Source organism: Mus pahari, chromosome 22, assembly GCF_900095145.1.
Source record: "Mus pahari chromosome 22, PAHARI_EIJ_v1.1, whole genome shotgun sequence".
NCBI classification, from domain to species: domain Eukaryota; kingdom Metazoa; phylum Chordata; class Mammalia; order Rodentia; family Muridae; genus Mus; species Mus pahari.
Window position 1 is genome coordinate 39337894 of NC_034611.1, and position 24995 is coordinate 39362888.

The following is a 24995-nucleotide window of genomic DNA, read 5'->3' on the forward strand; positions in this document are numbered from 1 at the left end:
AGCCATCATGTGGTCACTGGGAATTGAACTCAGGACCTCTGGAAGACCAGTCAGTGCTCTTAACCCCTGAGCCATCTCTCCAACCCTCAGCCTTTTTTTTTTAAAGACTTATTTATTATTATACATAAGTACATCGTAGCTGACTTCAGGCGTGCCAGAAGAGGGCATCAGATCTCATTATGGATGGTTGTGCGCCACCCTGTGGTTGCTGGGATTTGAATTCAAGACCTTTTGAAGAGCCTCTTACCTGCTCAGCCATCTCGCCAGCCTTTAATAAGCCAATTTTTCTTTTACAGGATGTGGTCTCATTTGAAATACTGAGCTAATCTTTGATAGCTTCTATAGATGGACAGTAACAGAGGCAGTTCTTAGTAATAATTGTCGTGACTAAGTCTCTGTTCAGTCCTTTATATGTGTTGCTTCCCAAACAGTCCTGGTGTACAGACTCCCCACCATGCAGTTGAGAGAACTGTGAGGGCTGGAGTGGCATTTGTCCCTTGTTGGAGGCAGTAGCTGGTCCAGAATTAAAAGCCTGTCTTGTCTTGATGTTCTGTGTTCTCAACTAGTATAGTGCTGCCTTAGTCTGGGCCAACCCCTAGTGCTTTCAAAACTGGCTCTGTTCTTTAGATGGCATGTATTTTGTTTCATTTCTTTGGCCTGGTCCATGCTTGGTCTTGTCACCTTGCCTCTCCTGACTTTCTAGATCTTTTTCCATCTCACAGTTAACAGCAGTAGTCCCTTCACCCTTCCTAATTCTGGGATCCTTTAATACAGGTTCTCATGGTTTAGTGACCCCCTAACCATAAAGTTATTTCTTTGATACTTCATTATTATAATTTTGTTTCTATTATTAATTGTAATTACTGTTATGAATTGTAATGTAAATAACTGGTATGTTACCCACAAATTGAGAACAGCTGCTCTACGATCTTAGTGGATCATATCACTGTCTTCCTAAACTTTTCTGCTGTCTTCTCATAACATCTGGAACATGGTGAGGTGTATTTTTGCCAGCAAAGCATTCATAATGAACTCGGGCACTTCTGCTCTCTCCTTGGTGGAGCTGAGGGAACCTCAGCCTTGGTCCCTTTTCTAAACAGTTGAGACCTATGCTGACTCTGTTTGCAGGCATTAGGTTCAACCACAATTAATTATACATTATCCTTGAGTAGTGTCATCTGCGTTTCACGGACACCTTCTTAGTTCACTTCCTTGTTTGTCTCTCTGAAATGTCCCTTCTTCAGGAAATCTTTATCACTGCTGTATACATTGCCAATGCCCCTATTGCTGAACCTTTGCCACAGTTAGTGCCTAAGCCACTGTCTGTGTTCTCTCTCTGATTAGGTGATAAACTACATCAGGCCAGGACCTTGTGGGTGTTGCTGATTCACAGCTTAACAAAGGAATGATACATTTTTATTGAATAAATGAGGTTAAAAAAAAAATGCCTGTCAATGTATTAGTAAGGGAAAGCTCTGCCAAGTGCTTCTCTGATCAAAGCTGAGAACAGCTTGTCCCTGAGCCAGCAGGGCTCCATCTTCCATCTATAGAGACTCGGTTTGTTCCGTATGTGTTTATTTAAATGTGAGTGAGAGTAAAATAGATGGCATTCTCTTTTGCTGGCCTTTAGAAATTTTAAACTTTTAGTGTTTAAAATGTTTACTCTTCATCATGACTGTCACACACTTGAAGTGTGAACGTAGATCACAGCTGAACACTAACGAGGTCCTCGGTGCTCTCAGCCACATCTCTGACTGTGATTAGTTTGCATTGTGTGACCTACTTTCTGCTTCAGGAATTTGTAAAATTACTCTTTTTACCCCCCAGGTTCAAGCCAGTGGACCATAAGCTTATTTGGTTGCCCTTACGAGAGACATTTGAGGAACTATTTGTCCAGACATTTTCCAAAAAGCAAAACTTTACCTTTTTGGGACACATTCAGACTTGCTACAGGCAGAAACGATGGCATGATCTCCTCAAACTAATGCAACATGTACAGAAGTCAGCTAGTAACAAAGAAGGGAAGCAGAGCCAGCCGGGTAAGAAGGGGGAACGTGACGAGATGGGTTTGTTAAGCAATGAGGGAAAAAGCTGAACTTTGTAGTTCCTCAGGCAAAGGTGGCTAGGTTGGAAGTGTTCCTGCTGCCATGCTTGTAGACACGGTTCATTAACATGGCAGGATAGTGCTGGTCCCAGTAATTAGGATGACGTATTCTCAGAAGCAGCTGGCTTCCACAGTAAACAGCTGTGGGATAGCATAGTTGCCTTTACTTTGCTTCCTTGCCTATGAAACGGTAATAATATGAGCTCCATCAGAGATCTTCTAAGGGGAAATACATTACAGTGTGTGTACATGTGAGCTAATGGTGACTGGCACATAGCATTATATAGGTGTTTGGACTTAGTCCTTTGCACTTTTGTCTACGATGCTTAACACTCTTGTTTCATAAGTCTTAAGGTTTTGTTTGAGAGTTGTCCTGTGTCCATATGCAGCATATTTACAAACTTATCAAAATATGTGATAACTCTGGGGGTGGAAGATTTATTTGGCTTTCACTTTAAAATTAGTTTTAGTCCATCATGATGAGGGTCTATGGCAGCAAGCAGGAACAGTCTCATGTGTGGCGATAGGAATATACGCTGATAGGTGGTCCTATCACAGTAAGCCTAAACGCAGAGAGCACCGGGAGTCAGGTCTCTCTCTGTACCATCGAACCCCGGTTGTCAGACTTGGTGGCCTTTACTCACTGAGGTATCTTGTCATCTGTAAACTGCATCTCCAGGGGGTTCTCCCTCATCTCTGGGTGCCCACCACGACACACATGGTATTAAGAAAAACAAAAATAAGCCAGGCGTGGTGGCTCATGCCTTTAATCCCAGCACTTGGGAGGCAGAGGCAGGCGGATTTCTGAGTTCGAGGCCAGCCTGGTCTACAGAGTGATTTCCAGGACAGCCAGGGCTATACAGAGAAACTGTGTCTCGAAAAAAACCAAAAAACCAAAACAAAAAAACTTAAGTTTAAAAAAAGGTTCCTCTATCCAGGGAACTTGCATTAAAAACATGTGCCTGTGGGGAGCACTCCACTTCACATGTAAGCTCATGTCTTTATTTTTTCTAGGGCTCCTTCTAAAGGAGAAATGGGAAGCATTTGGCCTTAGACTCAACCATGCCCAGCAACAAATGAAAATGACGGAAAATGCCCTTTTGTTTGCATTTGTGGAGGTATTTATAATTTAGGTTAATGGATGTTGATTTGATGGAGAACAGCCTGTGGAGGGTTATTTTATATCGTCTTCATGTTTTGCTTGCTGTTTAAGACAGAAAATACTTAACAAACAACACTGTAAGGAGGAGATGGGGAGCAGTGTTCTTCACAGTGCGTAAGGTTTTAGTGAGCACCAGGGCTATGTACCGAGGATAGTGTATCTGTTACTTCTTTGTACGATGGATCAAGTACAGGCGCCAGCTTAGTTTTCTGTGTGAAAATCTGCATGGGTGTGAATTGCATGTGAGCCAATCAGTGCCTAGTTTGATTCTAGGCCGAGGTCCACTACGATTTGCTGGGAGCAAGTACCATCTTGATTAAATTTAGCATCAGTGATGTAGAGCTGAATAAAGATTCATTTTGATATTCTTAGACACTGTGATAGGCTATGAATTACAAAAAGTATATTGATTTGAAAATTTTAGGGTCTTTCTTATGATTTTGGTTTTTTGGGTGCTCTTTTGTTTGTCTGTTTTTGACAGGGACTCGATATGTAGCCTTGGCTGGCCTGAAACTCAGATCTGGGATGAAAGGGGTGTCCCCGCCCCCACCCCTTGCACCTTGGGTGCTTTCAGCTAATTAGATATTTTCCATCATCTGAATTTGTTGTATGTTTATTAGTTCATCCATCCATATAATTCTTGTTTATATCATCTTACCTTGTAGACTTAAAGATACTTTCTTGAACATTTTGAACATTTACAGAGTTTACCTGCCCTAACACTGCCTGTCTAACATTGTCTGTCGTCATTTGTCACTTAAAGTTTTGGCTTATTGTGGGAACAATATGCCCTTGCCTCTGTTCTTAACCTAACTTATGTAACTGCTTTTGCAAACTGAGCCTGTTTTGGAAATACAGTCTTTAATATGTTATCTTCCAGGGTACCTTAGCTCAGGCTATAAAGAAAGGTGAATGGATCTTACTGGATGAGATTAACCTGGCTGCTCCTGAAACCCTGGAATGTCTGAGTGGCTTACTTGAAGGATCTTCTGGCTCTCTGGTTTTGCTTGATCGAGGAGACACAGGTAGCATTTAATCTCCTTGGGGTTTGACTTGGCACTAAGTCTTGATCAGTTAAAGGTGAGATTCTTTTAACTGGATATACTGCATTGGTCTTCCAGTGGGATTTATTATTTAGGGAACAAGTTCTTGGGGAAATATATTGAAATATAACTAGGAGCTATGGGGAATGTAAAGAAGAATAAGGTAATTTCTTAAGGCATTTAAGTTGTAGATACACAGACACTGTCCAAATATGATACGGGTCTTAGGTAATAAAAAACCATTAAAAGTGAACAAACTCACCAAAAAGACTTGAATGTCAGCATGAAGGTGAGCTGTGAGAAAGAGAGAGTGTGTGTCTGTGTGTGAGTGCATGTATTTGCTGTCTGTCTGTCTGTCTGGGAAGTGATCCATTGAGGCTTCAAAAAAGTCCTGAGTGATGGAGCAGGTGCTTGTGCTCTGTGACTTTTAAGTTGTCTTTCCCTGGGCTCCTCTAGCAGATTACTTGATTGCTAAAAGTTGTTAAATTTTTCCAATTTTTTCTTAACAGAGCCACTGGTTCGGCACCCTGATTTTCGTTTATTTGCATGTATGAATCCAGCTACTGATGTGGGCAAAAGAAATCTCCCACCTGGAATAAGGAACAGGTAAGAACTTTGTTTTCTTCTTATCTTTAGGGGTAATATCAACATAACCAAACTTCAGTGGTTGAAATTTATTGAAATCTGATAGAGGAGTCTTGGCTTCCTTGTTATTTCTGGTTTTTGGGGTTTTTTTTTGTTGTTGTTGTTGTTGTTTTTGTTTTTTTTTTTTTTTTTAAAGATTCATTTATTTTATGTGTGAGTACACTGTGGCTGTCTTCAGACTCAGTATATAGAAGAGGGCAACAGATCCCATTACAAAATGTTGTGAGCCACCATGTGGTTGCTGGCAATTGAACTCAAGACCTCTGGAAAGGGCAGTCAGTGCTCTTAACCGCTGAGTCATCTCTCCAGCCTGTTATTTCTGTTTTTTATAGCTTATAGGCATGTGAGAAAGTCTAGAACACTGGAGAACCATTCTCTATTGTTATTATGTATGCTACTCCTGTGATTTGATCCGCGGCTGTGTACATAGTTCTTTGGTGGTTACTGTGACGCTTAGTAGGCCTTGTTGAGCACAGGACATCTTTTAGCTACTAGGGAAAAAATCGTTTGTAGTTGCTTAGTTTTGGTACTGAAGGATAAGATTTAGCATCAGTAATGTTTTTGTTGTTTCAAGTTTGGAAAGAGTCACTAAAGTCAATTAGGGACGAGTAAAATGGCTTCGAGAGTGAAAGCATTTGTTGCCAAGCATGAGAACTTGAGTTTAATTCCTAGAAACCTAATTCATGCAAGGTGTCCCCTGACTGTATAACAGCAGTGTGACAGTGTTACCTCATTGTCCACTCCACAAAAGTAATTTTTTATTAAGCCTGTTCAATCTACCATTTACATTATTAAAAAATAATGGAAGTATTATAGATATACTTTTAGAAATTATATGAAGTTATTTTTTTCTATACCATTTTAGTTTTTACTATGTGAGAGAGTAGGTATATGGGAGGGTTATTGATGTTTATCTTGAGATAAGATCTCACTGTGTGGGCTGGTGAGATGGCTCAGTGGGTAAGAACACCCGACTGCTCTTCTGAAGGTCCGGAGTTCAAATCCCCGCAACCACATGGTGGCTCATAACCATCCGTAACAAGATCTGACGCCCTCTTCTGGAGTGTCTGAACACAGCTACAGTGTACATACATATAATAAATAAATAAATCTTTAAAAAAAAAAAGATCTCACTGTGTAACCCTGACTATTTTGGAACCTGATATGTAGATCAAGCTGGCCTTGAAGTCAGTATCCACCTATTTATCTTTATCTTTAAATCCAGAAGTAGGGTTTTGTTTTATTTTGTTTTGTTTTTAAATCAAATAGAGCACCCAGTGTTTGGTACTTAGGTTAGTAATAGGCTTGTAGTATCTTCTTCTTTACTTGTTGCCTTGATTAGAAGGAAATGTCCCTCTTTATCGCTTCTGGTTTGTCGTATCAGTTTGTTTGATTCTGTTTTATCGGGTATCAGAATAGTGATGCCTTCTTGATTACAGTTCCATTTGATTGGAACACTTCTATTTTACTCTTTAAACTAAGGTGTGTTTCTTCTAGACAGCCGATAGACAACTGCTCTTTTTAGATCCTTTCAGTCAGCCTATGTGGTCTTGTCGTCATCGTGTTTTGGGGGTTTTGGAGGTGGGGCTGGTGTTCCTGGTGATGGTCTGTATTCTAATGCTTCCAGCAGCCTCCCAGCTCTTAGCTGTGCTCTCTCTAACCTGTGCTCATTCTTCTCAGCAGCCCAAGTGCTGCTTCCTGGATTCTCCTTGCCATTAGTTTTAGGATGTGTTTATGCCGTAGGAAGGTTTTCTTCCTCTTTCGATTATGGCAGGTGGTTTTGCTTATTGTGTTTCTCTGGGTTGGCCGTCACAGTCCGTTATGACTTGGAATCTATTGCTCCAGACTCTTCAGAGTTTCCAGGGAGAAATCAGCTGCTATTTCATGGGTTTTCTTTTTCAGCTTTCAGTACTGTTTATTAGTTGTTTTAGGTACATTTACTTCTGTTACCTTGTTGAAAATATGATATGCCATTGGTTGGGATTTTTTTTTTTTCTCATCTGTGTATAATTTGAAGGTTTTTTTTCTTTTTTTCATGGTGTTCCACCTTTCCTGTGTTCCTAAAAATGTTTCATATCCCTCTACTTTGAGGGCCTTTGAATCCTAATAAGTCATCTGCTTGGTTCTGCTTGTCAGGCTTTTGAGGGCGCTTTCTAGGGGGCTATGCGCGGTGGGGTGCTCTGTTTTTTTCAATTCCTCCTCAGTATTTATATCTCATGATTGAAGTTTTTCTCAAGTTCTGTATTCATCATTTCCATCGGCCTTATGTTTCTCTTTCTGTGGGTGTCACTCAGGACTTTTTCTTCCTTCTAGTCTTTCTCTTCTCTCTTCTTTAAACTCCTTTAATTCTTGATCAAATTTATAATTGTTCACTTAAATTCTGAGTCCTTTGGTTTATCTCTACAGGACTAGTAGGTTTGGAGCTAAGATACTGTTTTAATTTTTTATGTTGTTATTTTTGAGGTGAGATCTAGACATGTTGTTAATTCTGTGTCTGATATAGACAGAAGAGAGAATGTGGGTTAGACCTAGACCTCACAAATGACTTGGAAAGAATGACGTCAGGTGGGAATAGAACACTGGGCTGGATACAGGGTGTGCTTCTTGGTACAGTCCTGTAGTGGGGTAGGTCTGGCTGGGTGTATAGGTTAAATGTGACATGGGAGAGCCTGGGGAAGCCTACAGGTTGACTGCAGAGGAGACTCGCCAGGCTAGACCTAGAGCAGTGCTTTCCTAATGCTTGGAGATGGTGTGGGACATACTAATTTCTTATAAATGATTAATAATTTTCTTACAGGTTCACGGAACTTTATGTGGAAGAACTAGAAAGTAAAGAAGACTTACAAATACTTATTGTAGATTATCTGAAAGGACTGAATGTGAGCAAGAGCACTGTGCAAGGCATTGTAAAGTAGGTTTTCCTTTGCTGTCTTTATACAATTACTTCTGAACATAAAAGACCCATTCCATACAGATACACATTTTCATGATTTGCTTCTGTGTGAAGAAAACTGGTAGAAGGATTTGCTTTACATGGAAACTTTACATGAATGCTCTGAGATTTTCTTAAAGAAATTACTTGGGCTGGAGATGGCTCAGCATCTAAGAACACTGACTGCTCTTCCAAAGGTCCCAAGATCAATCCCAAGCAACCACATGGTGGCTCACAACTCTCTGTAATGTTGTGACCTCTGTCCTCTTCTGGTGTGTCTGAAGAGAGCAGCAATGTACTCACATATATAAAATAAATAAAACTTTAAAAATAAGTTCTGAATAAAAAGAACTTATACAACTAAGATTCATTACCTATGAAATTAAATAGGTGCTGGTATCTTGATTAATTCTGTATATTTATAGCTTAGTACTTGAATTCCTAAATAGTAAGTTGTTCTTTTATTTATCTTTTGCTTTGTCTCTTTCCTACTTAAAATTTGATAGTAGCCAAACAGAAATGAGTTAGTTTGCTGTTGTAAATTAAATTAGGTTAAGAATTAAGAGATTTGCCGGGCGGTGGTGGCGCACACCTTTAATCCCAGCACTTGGGAGGCAGAGGCAGGCGGATTTCTGAGTTCAAGGCCAGCCTGGTCTACAGAGTGAGTTCCAGGACAGCCAGGACTACACAGAGAAACCCTGTCTCGAGAAAAAAAGAATTAGGAGACTTGCATGTATAAGCTACCAAACTATGGTATAGGTTGATTCTTTGTGTCTCTTATGTATTGCGGGCCATATATAAAGTGTTTTGTACAGTCTAAGATGGCATGCTGACTTACAAAGCTGGAAACCTTGCTCTTTGTAGCTTCTACACTGCTTTGCGTTTTGAGCAAGTGACTCTCCTCCAAAGGGAGTGTGATATAGGAAGAGGTTGAAATAGGATATTAGCTATTCACTTAGAATTTTATAGCTTGTTCCCTACCCTACCCTGAACCTTTGAGCAGAAAAATAATTACTAATTAATAAAACTGTCCAAACCTTCCTCTTTGTAGCTTCTACACTGCTTTGCGGAAAGAGTCAGGAACCAAATTGGTCGATGGAACTGGCCACAGGCCTCACTACAGCCTTCGCACCCTCTGCAGAGCTTTACGATTTGCAGCTTCCAACCCATGTGGCAGCATCCAGCGCTCACTCTATGAGGTGAGATGGGCTCACCATGAATGGGAAGGAGTAGGGATGCATATGTCAGTGCTTGCCAGGAGATTTTTGTCTCTTAACACTTCAGACAAGAGCTGCCCTGTTCTTTTCTCTTCCATTATACCACATTTAGAAGTTATTCTGGGGAAGCTGGTGGTAGCACACACCTTTAATCCCATCAGAGACAGGCAGATCTCTGCGTTCAAAGCAAGCCTGGTCTACATAGCAGGTTCCAGGAGAGCCAGGGCTACACAGAGAAACGCTGTCTCAAAAAACAAAAACAAGAAAAGTTGTTCTAGGATATAGCACCCCAGGAGGCTAAATTTTATTCCTGAAATAAATTGGACTGTTCTAGAAGGTTAGGCTGGGTTCATCTGTTTGTGTCTTCTCCCTAGGGCTTTTGTTTGGGTTTCCTAACACAGCTTGACCGTGCATCACACCCAGTGGTTCAGAAGCTCATCTGTCAACATGTTATTTCTGGCAATGTCAAAAGTCTACTGAAACAGGTTTGTTCTTCAACTTTTCTTTTCTTTTCTTTTCTTTTCTTTTCTTTTCTTTTCTTTTCTTTTCTTTTCTTTTCTTTTCTTTTCTTTTCTTTTCTTTTCCTTTCCTCCCTCTTTCTTTCTTTCTTTCTTTCTTTCTTTCTTTCTTTCTTTCTTTCTTTCTTTCTTTCTTTCTTTCTTTCTTTCTTTCTTTCTCTTTCCAAAGATTCATTTATTTATTATATGTAAGTACACTGTAGATGTCTTTCAGACTCCCCAGAAGAGGGCGTCAGATCTCATTAGGGATGGTTGTGAGCCACCATGTGGTTGCTGGGAATTGAACTCAGGACCTCTGCAAGAGGGATTCATCTTAGTTATTGCTCTATTGCTATGAAGAGACACCATAACCAAAGCAATCTTTATAAAAGTAAGCATTTACTTGGAATCTTGCTTACAGTTTTAAAGAGTTTTATTTCATAATGATCATTGTGGGAGGCAGAAAGGCATAGTGCTGGAGGAATAACCGAGAGCTTCATATCCTGATCCATAGAAGGTAGTTGAGGATAGCCTGGCCTGTGCCTTTGAAACTTCACAGCCCACACCCAGTGACACACCTCCTCCACCAAGACCGCAACTCACAATCCTTCCCAAACAGTTGCTCATAAGCCTATGGAGGCCATTCTTATTCAAACCACCACAGGGTTTTTTAGAGAGGTTGGGATACTGCTGTTAAAAGCAACAGTGGTTTGAGTTTGATAGGAAAGTAACACTAGTCTTGACCAAAAAAAAAAAAAACAAACCTGAGAAACATTCACTATCCTCGTGGGTTTTTTTTGTTTGTTTGTTTACTCATCAGAATGAGAGAGGGGTATTTGAAGTTATTTTGGATTCAACATTTTAAAAATAATACGTGCTTAACTGTTGGAGACTCTAAAATCATGGGAAGAAAAAAGGTTTTTTTCTTCATGTCATTTACCCTGCAAATATCTTAGAATGGTTGTGTCCTTCCCGTGTTACCTGTTGTCTTAATTAAGATTTCTATTGTGATCAGCACTATAACCAAAAGCAAACTGGGGCGAGAGGGTTTTTCAGGTTGTACTTTAACTGAAGCAGACAGAGGTTATGGAGGAATGCTGCTTATTGGCTTGCTCCTCATGGCTTACTCAGCCTGATTTCTTAACACTGTCCAGGACCACCTGCCTATGGGCAACATCAATCACAATGGGCTATGTCCTCCCACTCCAGTCATCAAACAAGAAAATGCACTACAGTCTCAATTGAAGTGCCTTCCTTTCATTTATCTCCAGTTAATATATAAAGAACCAGCATACTCATAAAGGAGCAGTTTCTATAGAGGGTCAGTTTGTGTCCTCCAGGTGATCCAGAATCTACTAGTGTAAAAACCTCTTCCTGCATTATAGTACTGGGCCAGTTTTGAGAAAAATGGTAGGTGTTTTTGATTTAAAAAAAAATCAAATTGGGCATTTTGCTAGGTGAGGGAGCTGAATCATATACATGAAAATTTATTTTTATCTCTGTATTTTCTTTCCTAAACCTTTCTACTCTCATTTAATTTTAAAACTGATATGAAAAAATTGTTATCATTCCTGCAAGTAATTTTGTGTTTTGATTACTGTTTTTGTTGTTGTTTTGGGTTTTTTGTTTTTTGTTTTTTTTTGTTGTTGTTGTTGGAAGTACACATGGTAAAGTAGTATTTTTGATAAGGACTTAATTTTCTACTTTACCCTCATCTGAAAGAATGCCAGTTGACATACACTATGGACATTTCTCAGAGTTCCTTTATTTATTTATTTATTTTTTAGCCTATTCCAGAACCGAAAGGAGGCCGCCTTATTCAGGTTGAAGGCTACTGGATTTCAGTTGGAGACAAGGAGCCTAAAATAGATGAAACATATGTCTTGACACCTTCTGTTAAGCTGAACCTGAGGGACATTGCCCGAGTAGTCTCTGCAGGGTATGTGTGTGTTGTACTCCTAGTGCTGTGAAGTCTCTGGACAAAGGTATGGTGGTTACTCAGCTGAGCTCTGAAACAGACAAAGCCTCACTGGCACTTACTGCCCAACTGAATTACTGCTTTCAGAGATCCAGTACACTAGGATGTATTTCTGTTTGTGTGATAGCTGAGAAAGGTGTAAAGATACTAATTACTGGGATGGTTTTTAAAATTGTGTTTTTGGAGTCGTGGCTAAGTGGCTGAGTGGGCTTGCTGCTCTTTTCAGAGTCTGCTTCCCAGCACCCATGTCTAATAGCGTACAGCTGGGTAAAAGTAGCTCCATAGGATCCAAAATCAGTTCTGGGACACACACACAACCCTCCAAAGAATCCAAAGATAAAAATTGAAAGTAAAATTGTTTTGTAATTTTGTTGATTAACACTTACATTTCTTATTGTTGGGTGATTGACTAACAGTTAACTCCACTTTTTCTTAATGAATCCTGCAAGAGATGTAGGAATGGCATCTCAAGGCTGGGCATGGAATACAAGCCTTTAATCCTATCACCCTGTCTCCAGCCCCAGCTTTGGCAGGAAATTCTTCACTGATTTATCCAAAATTGAAGTTATCTCAAGTAACATTCGAGATTTGCATTGTAGTTGACAAAACAGTATGTTCAGCCCGGCACTCCTTTAATTTTAGCATGGTGGGCAGAGCCAGACAGATCTCATAAGTTCCGAGCAGTCCTGGTCTACTTAGCAAGTTCCAGGCGGGCCAGAGCTACTACATAGTGAAATACTATATCAGATACAATGGAGTCATAGAGCCTTCTTGGTGCATGGGTACCTTGGGTACCTAAAAGTATTCTAGCTTCTCTCTTCTTCTCGTCTCTTTATAATTGCTCTGTTGGCTAATATTTTACAGAACCTATCCAGTGCTGATCCAGGGAGAAACATCAGTTGGTAAAACAAGTCTGATAAGGTGGCTGGCTGCTGCTACTGGCAACCACTGTGTGCGAATCAACAACCACGAGCACACAGATATTCAGGAATACATTGGCTGTTACACGTCTGACACCTCAGGGAAGCTTGTCTTTAATGAAGGTAGTGTTACTGCATCCCTTGGATGTACACTTTCGTGCTTTCAGACCCATTGCTTAGTCTTTTCTAATTGAGGCACATGAGTTAGAGAGATAAGGATAATTCCTAGAGCACTAGGATTGCTTTGTTGGGTTAATCTTGAACAAGACAATTATTAAGTATCGAAATCAAAGAATAGGGTATGGACGGATTAGAATAGATTGTGAGAATTTGGTGATTTTATAGAATTAGATGTCAAAGAGGACATTTAACAGGTAGAACAAGAGATGTTTATTAGCCTTGGCTCCTCCTGTGGGTAGAAAAAGGCCATGTCAATTATAAGTCTTACATCTTGGAACGTTAGATTGTTTGAGGGTCACAGCTAGCTGCAGAGGAATTTTCTTGGCATTATAGCTATCAAATAGTATTTTTGTTTGTATAGATATACTTTAAGGCCTTGGAGTCATTAATTATACTTTGAATAATTCTTGTCATTACCTTCTAGGTGTTCTTATTGATGCCATGAGAAAGGGCTACTGGATTGTCTTAGATGAATTAAATTTGGCACCTACTGATGTGTTAGAGGCCCTCAACAGACTGCTGGATGATAACCGTGAACTGCTCATAACAGAAACACAGGAAGTTGTTAGGGCGCACCCTCGCTTCATGCTTTTTGCCACCCAAAATCCCCCAGGACTTTATGGAGGCAGAAAGGTGTGTAACGTTTTCATGCAGAGTCTGTTCATCACCATGAGAAATGGTAAAATCTTTGTTAGGAATGAGACATTTGGGGTTTCTTTTGTGGTGAATAACAACTCTGCTATTTGCAGATTTTAATTAAAATGACTGCATCACTTCATTTCCACCTGCCAACCCCTTCCATGTTTCTCTTTCCAATCCTTTCTATGTCTGCCTCCCCTACTTCCTGCTCAATTTGATAATTATTGTTACATGAATAAATGCATTATGGATAGATTGGTAGATAGATGCACAAATACATAGATAAAACTGACAAGTCTACTTTTGGTTTACACACACACACACACACACACACACACACACACACACACGAGATTGAGGGCTGACCACTTTATATTGGATATCCAGTCATGTGCTCATTGTTAGGTTAAGGCTTTTCATGCACACATACACATGTCTTATTTTATTTTATACATTCCCTAGGTGCTGTCTAGAGCCTTCAGAAACCGATTTGTGGAATTACACTTTGATGAGTTGCCCAGTTCTGAGTTGGAAACAATTTTGCACAAGCGATGTAGTTTACCTCCTTCCTATTGCAGTAAATTGGTTAAAGTCATGTTGGACCTTCAGGTATTTCATATCTTTATCTGAATTTAAATTTAGTTGGAATATATTAGTCAGCATACATGAGAAAAGCATCACAATTTGATACTTTTCTCAAGCAGAAGTATGTCCATCCATTTAGTTTTAGAGAGTAAGGCTTTTGTTTGGTTGATGAGTTTGTTTTAATTGGGGGAGATCTTGTTTCTAAAATATATCTGGTAATATCCATTTCTTTGTATGTTTTCCAGGGGCTGGGGAAATTTAAGTTTACCCCAGAACTTGTTTGTGCTATGCAAACTCTGTTACTGACCTGTAGCTCCAGCTCCTGTTTTTCTAAATCAACACTTGTATCATTGTAAATTTTTATGCCATTTACTCTATAGTTGTGTATAAATAATATATGCAATATGCCTGTGTGTATTTATAATTTTTGGCAAAGGCAAACTACTTTTTTTTTTTCTACAGTGTTTGCTTGTGTTGCCTCAATTAGCCTAGAAGTTGTGACTTTGTTTTTTTGTTTTGTTTTCTTTTGTTTGTTTGGGTTACTTTGGTTTTTGCTTATTTTCTTTATAATATAGATGTAGGCCATTGAGCAAGCCTGATGACCTGAGTCAGATCCCAGAACACACTAAGCAATGAGAGAACCAACTTTTGGAAATTGTTCTCCTGTATTTGTGCCTGTGTACTTACAGACACAATAAAATCCAGAGATGATGTTGGTTCCATCCGTGATATGACACTTGAGTGGAGTGTTGGTCATGATTATCTTTCTTCACGGTTCTCCTCTGTTAACTATAAACCTGCAGTTGGTTCTTCTCACCCCAAGGCTGGTGATAGGTTGAGGGCATGGCACACACTTAGTGAAGCTGTCTACAACCCCTAAAGTGGCATCTTTATCAGAAATTAAACAGGGTCTAAACTCTACTGCTCCTGCTCTCAGCTTCAGGTGGGTTTTCTGTTTGTGTTGTGTAACCCATTGAGTCAGTTTAGTGCTGTCTGCATGCATATAGACGACTTACTAGTGGTCATACTCCAGAAGAGAAATGACTCCTCCCTCTGCAGCCACCAGTTGCCAATGGTGCAGCAGCTTCATTTAGGTGGGGCTTCCTGAGTCCCTCCTTCATCCATGTTTGAGTCTCCATGTGTGACATCTTGTGCAGGTCTTATGCAAGTGACTCAGGATGTGAGTGCAACTGTGTCATGTGACAGCATTCCCAGTGTTCTTCCTATCATCCAGCTCTTGGAGTATCTCCCTCCTCTTCCATGACGTTTCCCAAGCCTTGCTGAAGTTGATATAAATGTCTCGTTTGGGGCTGAACATGTACAGTCATGTATACTTGGCACTTTTAACAGTTATCAAGTCCTTACCTTGATTGATGTTCACTGCTAAAAAACATTTTTCTGACCAAGGTTAAAAACAGCACTAATGGGGCTGGTGAGATGGCTCAGTGGTTAAGAGCACCTGAGTGCTCTTCCAAAGGTGCAGAGTTCAAATCCCAGCAACCACTTGGTGGCTCAAACCATCCTTAATGAGATCTGATCCCCTCTTCTGGAGTGTCTGAAGACAGCTACAGTGTACTTACATATAGTAAATAAATAAAATCTTTAAAAAAAAAAAACCAGCACTAATTTATAAACAAAATATTAGGGGGCAAATAAGGAGATTTCTATTTACTAAAGTTGGTCCCGCACTAGGACCTACTTCTACATGTCTTCACCAGCCATGGGTTTGCCTTTAGGGTTACATTACTGGGCATGATGTCCCTCCTGTGGAGCAGGCTTCACATCCATTTAGAATGTGGTTACCCTATAATCTTGGCACTGTTGCATCAGTGGGTATATTTTGCATGGCAGGTCTGTGTTGTAGCATTCAGGTATACTGCTGGGCAAAGCATTAATGATTTTTCTCCTCAGGAGACTGTTCAGGTTCCTTTTATACTCTGAAAACTAGTTAGCAAGGAGAAAATTTCCAGATGAGTTCCAACAGTTTCTATGTCCTACAACCAAATGTTCTATGTTGCATCTTCAGTAGGATGTTACCCTCTAGTTAGAGTGGACAGCCAACGGCAGTAGCGTGTGCTGTTTCAGTAGCTGGCCTTTCAGCTACTCGTAGTAGTTATCCCATGGCTGGCACGGGGTTTTTGCATTTTGTTTTTGTTTGTAATAACCCATGTTTTCTGAAGGGAGTATTGTTCTCCCATGCAGATAACCCTCTTTTCAAATTCCTTCTATTTTTTTTTACATTATATTTTGTAATTAATTTGCAAAGCAGTTGATTTCCATAATGATTTTCCTACGTCTTTAATTTGGTTGATCCACCCTCCACCCTTTGTTTTCCTCAAGCTTCCTGCTCTTTCCTACTTGAACCCCAGTACCTCCCCTTTAATGTCTCATTCCCCCAATTGTCTTACTGTTGAGATTATTCTTTTTTCTCTATAGGAAATGAGATTTATTCATTTTTTTGTAAGTGTATATTTGAACATTTTTTCCAGACAATTGTAGATGATTTGCATCTCTGAAAAGTTAAATCCGATAAAATGAGTTAACGATTTTTTATAAGATGTAACATATGCTTTCAATTCAGTTCAGTAAGAAATTTTTTTTTTTTTACTTTACCAGTCCTACCGGAGACGGTCCTCGGTGTTTGCTGGAAAGCAGGGGTTTATTGCCCTTAGAGATCTGTTCCGATGGGCTGAAAGATACAGATTGGCTGAGCAGACTGAGAAGGACTATGATTGGCTACAACATTTAGCCAATGATGGTATGTTTTAATACATTAAATTATGCCAGATGTTTTATTAAAACATGCTTTCTAAATTCTGTGTGGCATATTCATTTTCTCGCTTGTTCTAGAAGCAGCTTTTCTCTCCCAGCTCTAACTGCTCTTGTGTACAGTTGTCAGTCTGGCAGGCCCCTGCTTCTTGTGGGTCTCTTGGTTTTGACTGGCTCTTGCTTCTTCAGCTTCCTGACCCAGTGGCAGCAGTGGGTAACAGTCACTCTTACTTCATGTCTCAACATTCTTCACTACCAACCGCTAAATTGTCCCTTTATTTCCACCTCCAGGCTTCATGCTTCTGGCAGGCAGAGTCAGGAAGCAGGAGGAAGCTGATGTGATTCAAGAAGTCCTTGAAAAACATTTCAAGAAGAAATTGTGTCCTCAGTCTCTTTTTTCCAAAGAAAATGTTCTAAAGTTACTGGGTGAGTAGATCCAAACACCATAGATATATGAGTAATGTTGTGCTCATTAGAGCCTACAGTTATTTTTTTCTGCTTTGATAGGTAAATCATCTACACAGCAAAGTGTGTTGGAGTCTAAGTTCAGCCATATAGTGTGGACTGAAAGCATGCGGAGACTGGCAGCGCTGGTGGGCAGAGCGCTGGAATTTGGTGAACCTGTGCTGCTGGTTGGAGACACTGGGTAAGCTCTGAAACCGTAGCTCATTGAGAAGTCCCACTTTACCATCAGTGGGATGGGGTTAGACCTATAGGGGTGGGTGAAGCACTTAGAGGAGTTTCTCTTCTCTTTCTCTTGTTGTCTGTTTTTCTTTCCCCTCCCTCCCTCCCTCCCTACTTTCCTTTCAAAGCACGATCTGTTATTTCTTTACCTTCATACTAAAGCTATTCAATAGGTGTGGAGAGAAATTGCTAGTGTTTCTTGTAGAATTCATAACGATTATTTCTTCCTCTCTTTCTGCTGTTGGAAGAATTGAAAGAATGAAATGTGTGTAGTTGATGACTTTTTGTACACAGCATCTGAGATTAGGCTTGTAATGAGGTCTGAGTGTGGCTCACCTCTTGATGATACAATGTCTCTGACTATGCATTTGGAATACTGCTACCGCTTAATCTGGTGTATATTTCTAATAGGTGTGGAAAAACTACTGTCTGCCAAATGTTTTCAGCTTTGGCAAATCAGAAACTATACTCAGTCAACTGCCATTTAAACATGGAGACATCAGACTTCCTGGGCGGCTTAAGACCAGTGAGACAAAAGCCAAATGACAAGGTTTGTTTAGATACAGGGTATCTCTAGATTTTTGTCACTTTCTTTGACCCTTGCTTACTGAGGATTATGTGTTTTACCTCGAATATCTAGTTCTATGTATGTTTAATTCACCCTGTTTCTTCTTCAAATCATAGGAAGAACAGGACACAAGACTCTTCGAGTGGCAAGATGGACCACTGGTTCTGGCCATGAAGGAGGACAGCTTTTTCCTCTTAGATGAGATCTCCTTGGCTGATGACTCTGTCCTAGAAAGACTGAACAGGTGACATAAATGGGGCTTGTCTTTTCTGATAAATTTGTTGGCCTGGTTATGGCCTCGTGTGTTTATTGATACCCTATGTTTGGCACATAGAAATGAGGGAATGTCAGAAAAGTGGCTGTGCTTTTGGCTTTAGGGCTTTTTCAATAATCAGAAACAATTGATGTGGGATGATAGAGCTTGAAAGCAAATGAATTTGACTTAAAATGATTTTTTAAAGCAAATTATATGCTTACACTTTGTTACTTAATATTTTAAAAGAAGCCAGAATTAGAATTCTAAATTTGATAACTATAAGGCATTTCCACAACCTCAGACCAATTAGTTCTGATATAGTGATTTCCATTCTTCTCTTTTATTGAGGGATTGTGTAATAAAAATGTGCCTTGTTTATAACTACAGTCTAGTCTTTAGTGAGCAGCCTGAGATTTTTCAGTCATCAAAGTCATGTAATAGGATCTTTCCTGTAAAGTTTATTCTGAATTGTACCTACTACTCCAGGCAAGCACTGCTTAGCATTTCGTCTATAGCTTTAACTTTCCTAAGACTTCCCTGTGAATGTTCTCTTACTGTCTGTGTTAATGGTTGCTGTATTTGACTCTGTTCTTGCCTCTGAACATGGGCATGTATCGAAGCCTGAGGTCAACATTTGGGTGTCTTCCTCAGTTGCTTTTCACTTTATTCTTTTAGGCAGTCTTTCTTTGAGCCTGGAGTTCACCAATTTGACTAATTCTTTGCCAGCAAGTCCCACGAATCCAAACTCATTTCCTCATGTTTGTACAGTAAGCCCTGTATCAAATGAGCTATTTTCCGTATCCTGTTGAAGTAAAAACTGCAAGTTTGGACATTACTGGCATTGGTCTCGCACCAGTCCCCTTGCCTCAGTTTCCTGAGTGCTGGGATTCCCAGTACGGGCCACCATACCCACATAGCACTGCACTGGCACCGTGTATGTCATCTGTGCGCAGCACTGGACTATGGCACTTTGTTCACCCCTTCACTGTTTGTTGGAATTTTTGTTATTTCCACTTGGGGAGGGTATTATAAATGGTGTGACAGTGGAACCCCTGCATTTCAGACACCTACTGCCATGATACTGCTTTGCTAGGGCAATGTAAAACAAGAAATTGATTTGTAAGAATGTTGACATCCACAAATGTTGACATACAGTACATACATGCTGTCTTAGTTAGGGTTTTACTGCTGTGAACAGACACTATGACCAAGGCAAGTCTTATTAAAAAAACCAACATTTATTTGGGGCTGGCTTACAGGTTCAGAGGTTCAGTCATCAAGGTGGGAACACAGCAGTATCCAGGCAGGCATGGCGCAGGCAGAGCTGAGAGTTCTGTCTTCATCCAAAGGCTGCTAGTGGAAGCCTGACTCGCAGGCAACTAGGGTGAGGATCTTATGCCCACACCCACAGTGACACACCTCCAACCAGGTCACACCTATTCCAACTAGGCCACAACTCCAAATGGTGCCACTCCGTAGCCTAAGAGTATACAAACCATCACATTTGCCTTTTCTAATTTTTCTTTCACATATTTTCTTTTATTAGTGTCCTTGAAGTGGAAAAGTCTCTGGTATTGGCTGAGAAGGGCAGCCCAGAAAGGGAGGACAATGAAGTAGAGCTCCTGACGGCTGGGAAACAGTTCCAAGTCTTAGCAACCATGAACCCTGGGGGTGACTTTGGTAAAAAAGAGGTAAAATTGCTTCCTTGAAAAGAATTTGGTTTTTTTTTTTTTTTGGCTCAGATATGGACATACATAAATATAGTATGTTGTAATACATTTGAATTGTATTATGGTTAACAATTCAGTGATAGATTATAAACCCATAAAGTATATCTATAATTATAATCATTATTTTTTTAAAAAACATGAACATTTCTATATTTGACATTTCATTCTGTCCACCCAAGGATGTCAGGAGTCTCTGATTTGTTCCTGTGAGTTGCTCCCATTCTATCTGACACTAAGCTATTCTGGCTCTTACCTTGCTTTGAGACTTTGCACGTGTGCTTGTGTTTGAGACAAAGTCTCTGTGTAACCAGCCTCCTAGGAATGCAAGTGTGTGCCAGCAGGCCCAGGCAGAACTCTACTTCCTCAAATGCTAGAGTGGGCTTTCTGTGATTTCAAGGTGTAAGTAGATGTCACAGAAATTTTTGCTGTGGTGGTGCATGCTAAATGCTGGAATCCCAGCATTGGGAAGATAGAAGGTCTACAACAATCTTGAAGCTAACATGTCCACATAGTTTTGTAGCCAGAACATGTTTATTCTCTTATGAGTTATGTGAATTACCACCATTGTGAGTAAAATTCCTTTCAAGAGGTTGGGCTTAGAATCAAGCAAGAACCAATAATCCTATGTTTTGAAAAAGCTCAGGGAGCCATTTGATGAGAAGGGCAGCATTGTGTGCCTGGTCAGGTATGATGAGAAGAAAAGGAAGTTGCTGTTTAATGAAGCAATTACAACTCTTTCCTAACTTATTGGATGCCTAAAACTTGAACATGGTATTTTCTCAGTAGCAAAAGAGAAAAATAAAGTCACTTTACTTTAGAGATCTCTTCAAGATTTACATTCACTCATACACATAATGAAAACACACATGGTTGTACATACCACAAATAAACATTAAAAATGAAAACAACAATGTTTTATAGCTGAACACACTTAGAACATTCTTACAAGTGTAATATGCTGGATTAAGAACCCTAAGACCCACTTGGTTAACACTGAATCACTACTTGACTAGACCAGCATCACTACTTTCTTGTAGCATCACTACTGTACTGTAGCTTGTCACCACATAAAAAATTGTGTCAGTGGGGGCTGGAGAGATGGCTCAGTGGTTAAGAGCACTGACTGCTCTTCTAGAGGTCCTGAGTTTAATTCCCAGAAACCACATGGTGGCTCACGACCATCCACAATAAGATCTGATGCTCTCTTCTGATGTGACAGCAACAGTGTACTCATATAAAATAAATAGATCTCTTAAAAAAAAGATTTGTGTCAGAGAATGTGGAGATCTGAATATGTAAAGACCAAAAAATTAATTGAAAGTGCAATATGATCCAAAGTGTTCTGGCGACTCTTATCATCTTGCTTCATGCCACTTTGCTGACGTCTTTGTTCTGAACACACGGCATACATGCTTTGTCCTGTGATTATCACTCCTTCACGTAATGTGAGTGGCAGTGAATAGTTCCTGATTCACCTTTGCTCACATTTAAGACCGTCGTGTACTGTGAACTACCCCCTCATGTTTTGACTGCATATGCAAATTGTGGGATTCATGTAGAAACAACTGGCTTAATTATGGAAAATAATCCACATTCTCATACACAAAATAACAGCACAAACATTGTGTTAACTTGACTACCAGGTTAGCTTGCACTTTACGTAAAATAAAGTGATTATATCTTACATAAGAGAGAGCTGCCTTTTGCTTTTTTCTATCTAATAAAGAAAAGGACGGCCAGGTGTGGTGGCGCAAGCCTTTAATCCCAGCACTTGGGGAGGCAGAGGCAGGCATATTTCTTAGTTCAAGGCCAGCCTGGTCTACAGAGTGAGTTCCAGGACAGCCAGGGCTATATAGAGAAACCCTGTCTCGAAAAAGGAAAAAAAGGAAAAAATGATAGGGCGTAAGCTCCTAACAGCAAGTCATCTTGAAAGGCAGTGTGTATATGAGAAACACGAACCGAGATGAGCTGCTCCTGGATATGAGCAATAGGCCAGGTAGACAATAGTCACTGAGAAGTTGATGACAAATAATGATGCCTCTGTAGCACTGTAGACCTATGTTACCAGTGGTTCTGATGACATAGGGACAATAGAATGTAGATAGTATAGAAGCTGTAGGATTGCAGAAGCTAAAGAAGTTTTTGCTGCATGTGAGGTGCGCTGCACATGTCAACTTTGAGCCATGTAAATGACATTCTCCTTTTATAGACAACACTTCTCTAGGGGCAGAGAGTTGTTTTTTTAACTGGATAGAAAGTGAAAGGATGAATCTATGCTAAAGGGGTAGAAGTGACATTTGACACAGTCCTGGAATCCTGTCATTGCTACCACTTCCTCCCTGAGGTCCTGATGCTCTGCATAACATCAGTAACTGGTCCATGCAACATCTGTGAGGATCCTAGCCTTCAGTAATTGTATCTGCTAGCAGAGGGAATAAGCAAGACATCTAGTGTTTGCTCAAGTCACTGCAAACGTTCCTTTTGGGTTTTAATTCACACTAGCCATGTGTTCCTTACAGCTATCTCCTGCCTTACGAAACCGATTTACAGAAATATGGTGCCCTCAGAGCACAAAGTCTGAGGACTTAATTCAGATAATAAATCATAATCTTCATCCAGGATTGTCACTAGCCAGAGAGGGTCATAAAGGTGAGTCTGTGGGTGGTGCTGGTGGTGTTGATCGGAAGGGCTGTTGTTTTGGGAAAAAGTAATTGTATGTATAGTCAGTGTGTAATAAACATGAAAAAGATAGAAGTAGGAACAAAATAGATCTGTGGTAAATACAACATTTGCCTTTTATTTTCTGAAAATATCTTTTCACATTTTTTTCTTTCTTTTTTTATATGTTGTTTGTATTTGTATATGTGTGCATATTTTACATGTATTTGGAGGCAGACTAAAGTCAGGAACTGCTTGGTTCTACCTTACTCATTGAGGCAGGGTCTTTTACTCAACTCCAGAACACAGCAATATGGTGATTGCTAGCCAGCTTGCTATGGAGAGTCTCCTTTGTCTTCTGAGACTGGGATTATAGGCAGGACTGTGTGCCTACCCAGCATTTCCATGGGTGCCAAGCAAAGATCCTTAGCTCTGGGTGGCAAGTACTTAAACCTTTGAGCCAAATCCCTAACCCTTTTAATTTACAACTTGACAGGCTCCTATATTTCATAAATGAGTCTTTTACTCTGTTCTGCTCCCAAATTTCCATCTTACTTTAAAAATCCTTCAAGCAAAAGGAAATCAGAATAATACTTTAAAACTCCTTTTTCTTTTTTTTTTTTTTTTAAAGATTTATTTGTTTGTTTAACGCATATGAGTACACTGTAACTGTCTTCAGACACCAGAAGAGAGGACCACGCCCTGTTACAGATGGTTGTGAGCCACCATATGGTTGCTTGGGATTGAACTCAGGACCTCCACAGTAGCAGTCAATGTTCTTTAAACATTGAATCATCTCTCCAGCCCTTGTTTGGTTTTTCAAGACAGCCCTGGCTGTTCTGGAATGCATCTGTAGATGCAGATGGCCTTGACCTCAGTGAACTTGTCAGTTCTTAAAATATCAAGCCTGACCATGTTTTAAAACCTTGTATTGGTTTAATAATACAGACACCAAGTGGACTATATTGGGACTCTAGATTTGGTTCTAAATGCATATGTATGTACATACATACATACTTACAGTTCTTTGCAGACGTATATTAATAGAAAAAGGAAGGATATATGATTCTTTGGGATTGTGACCTATGGACATGTTGTTTAACTTGTAAAACATATCCTGAAAGATGGCTGTGAAACCAGGCAGGGTGTTAGAACCAACTCCACATTACCTGCTCTCACCTGCTGTTTCAGGAGAAGCTGGCATTCTAGTTGCTTTTTAAAGACGAGAGCCATGGAGCGGGGACAGAGTAAGACAGACATGCACAATTCCATCTACCAGTGGACCAGAGATACCGTGTAAAATCCTTGACTAGGTAGCCCAGGCCACCTTCACACTCATGGTCCTTCTGCCTCAGTCTTTGAAACACTGACCATATTCTACTATTCCTTGCCTATTCCCCATTTTCACATGTTTACTGTTCATTACACTAGTTTCATAAAATTCCTCTACATTTCATTCACGATGCTCTGGATCTTTATTGCTTAAGCATGTTCTTTGTTTTCAATTTTTTCATGATATAAAATTTTTATAGATACACCCATTCGGTTTGAATCTTGAGACAGTTTTGTGTGAAGCCTCACTCCATTTGCCAAATGAATTAATACCTAGATTAGAAACACACAGAGTGAAATGAAAGAGCTCAACTAATGCCACCAAAACAATAGTTCTACCAGTTACAGTAGAAAGAATGCTGACAAATTCTCTTAGGTCATCTTTATCGAGCTTTAAAAAATCGGAAATACATGTAACTCCTGCCATCGTTTGCTCTTTATTGCTGTGATAAACACTGTAATGAGAAGCAATTTGAGAAAGAAGGACCTTATTTAGCTCATCTCTCTACATCACAATGCATCATGTAGATAAGCCAGGCAGGAACTCTAGGAACTTTGAGGTGGGTACCTATGCAGAGGATGTAGGGAAAAGGTGAGAAACACTGCCTACTGGTTTGTTCCTTGTGGCTTATTCAGCCTATAACCTTACACACTAGAGGGATGGCACTGACTCTTGCCTGGACCCTCACACGTGAATCAAGAAAATGATTAGTAGACTTACAGGCCAACCTGATGGGGGCACTTGAGACTGACTCCCTTTGTAAAAAATGGTTCCAGCTAGTGTTGTTGAGGAGAGAAAAGGTGGGTGGGTGGGGACCAACCAGCACATCTATCAAATGTGAGATGCTAGCAGTAGTACAGAGGAGCAGATCAGTTGTCTCCTCAAGCAGGTCCTTGTTTTCTTGGGGCAGGAATGCTTATTTACAAGACAAATCTGTGTAGATGTTTTGTGTTTTCCTGATGCTACTGTGATGTGACTTCACACTTACATGTTTAGGGGCAGGGTGGGTTGCCATCTAGGTTGTCCTGCACTTAGCATATAGTGCAGTCTGGCTTGAGCCTTAGAGTTGTCCTTCTGCCGAAGCCCCCGTTGGGG

The 24995-nt window shown here is 40.1% G+C and overlaps 1 protein-coding gene across 1 annotated transcript in view; it reads left to right on the top strand.

The window, feature by feature from the left end:
- Positions 1–24995, top strand: part of Mdn1 (midasin AAA ATPase 1) — a 120544-nt gene that overhangs the window by 28080 nt on the left and 67469 nt on the right. Inside the window, exons 16-33 of the mRNA XM_029533259.1 lie at positions 1828–2039; positions 3119–3222; positions 4147–4291; positions 4819–4915; positions 7752–7865; positions 8938–9085; positions 9478–9588; positions 11388–11539; positions 12443–12621; positions 13103–13311; positions 13780–13926; positions 16519–16660; positions 16963–17097; positions 17179–17317; positions 17767–17905; positions 18040–18167; positions 19726–19870; positions 22429–22558. Of these exons, the coding sequence (XP_029389119.1) occupies positions 1828–2039; positions 3119–3222; positions 4147–4291; positions 4819–4915; positions 7752–7865; positions 8938–9085; positions 9478–9588; positions 11388–11539; positions 12443–12621; positions 13103–13311; positions 13780–13926; positions 16519–16660; positions 16963–17097; positions 17179–17317; positions 17767–17905; positions 18040–18167; positions 19726–19870; positions 22429–22558 (2576 nt within the window). The remainder of the gene's footprint in view (positions 1–1827; positions 2040–3118; positions 3223–4146; positions 4292–4818; positions 4916–7751; positions 7866–8937; positions 9086–9477; positions 9589–11387; positions 11540–12442; positions 12622–13102; positions 13312–13779; positions 13927–16518; positions 16661–16962; positions 17098–17178; positions 17318–17766; positions 17906–18039; positions 18168–19725; positions 19871–22428; positions 22559–24995) is intronic.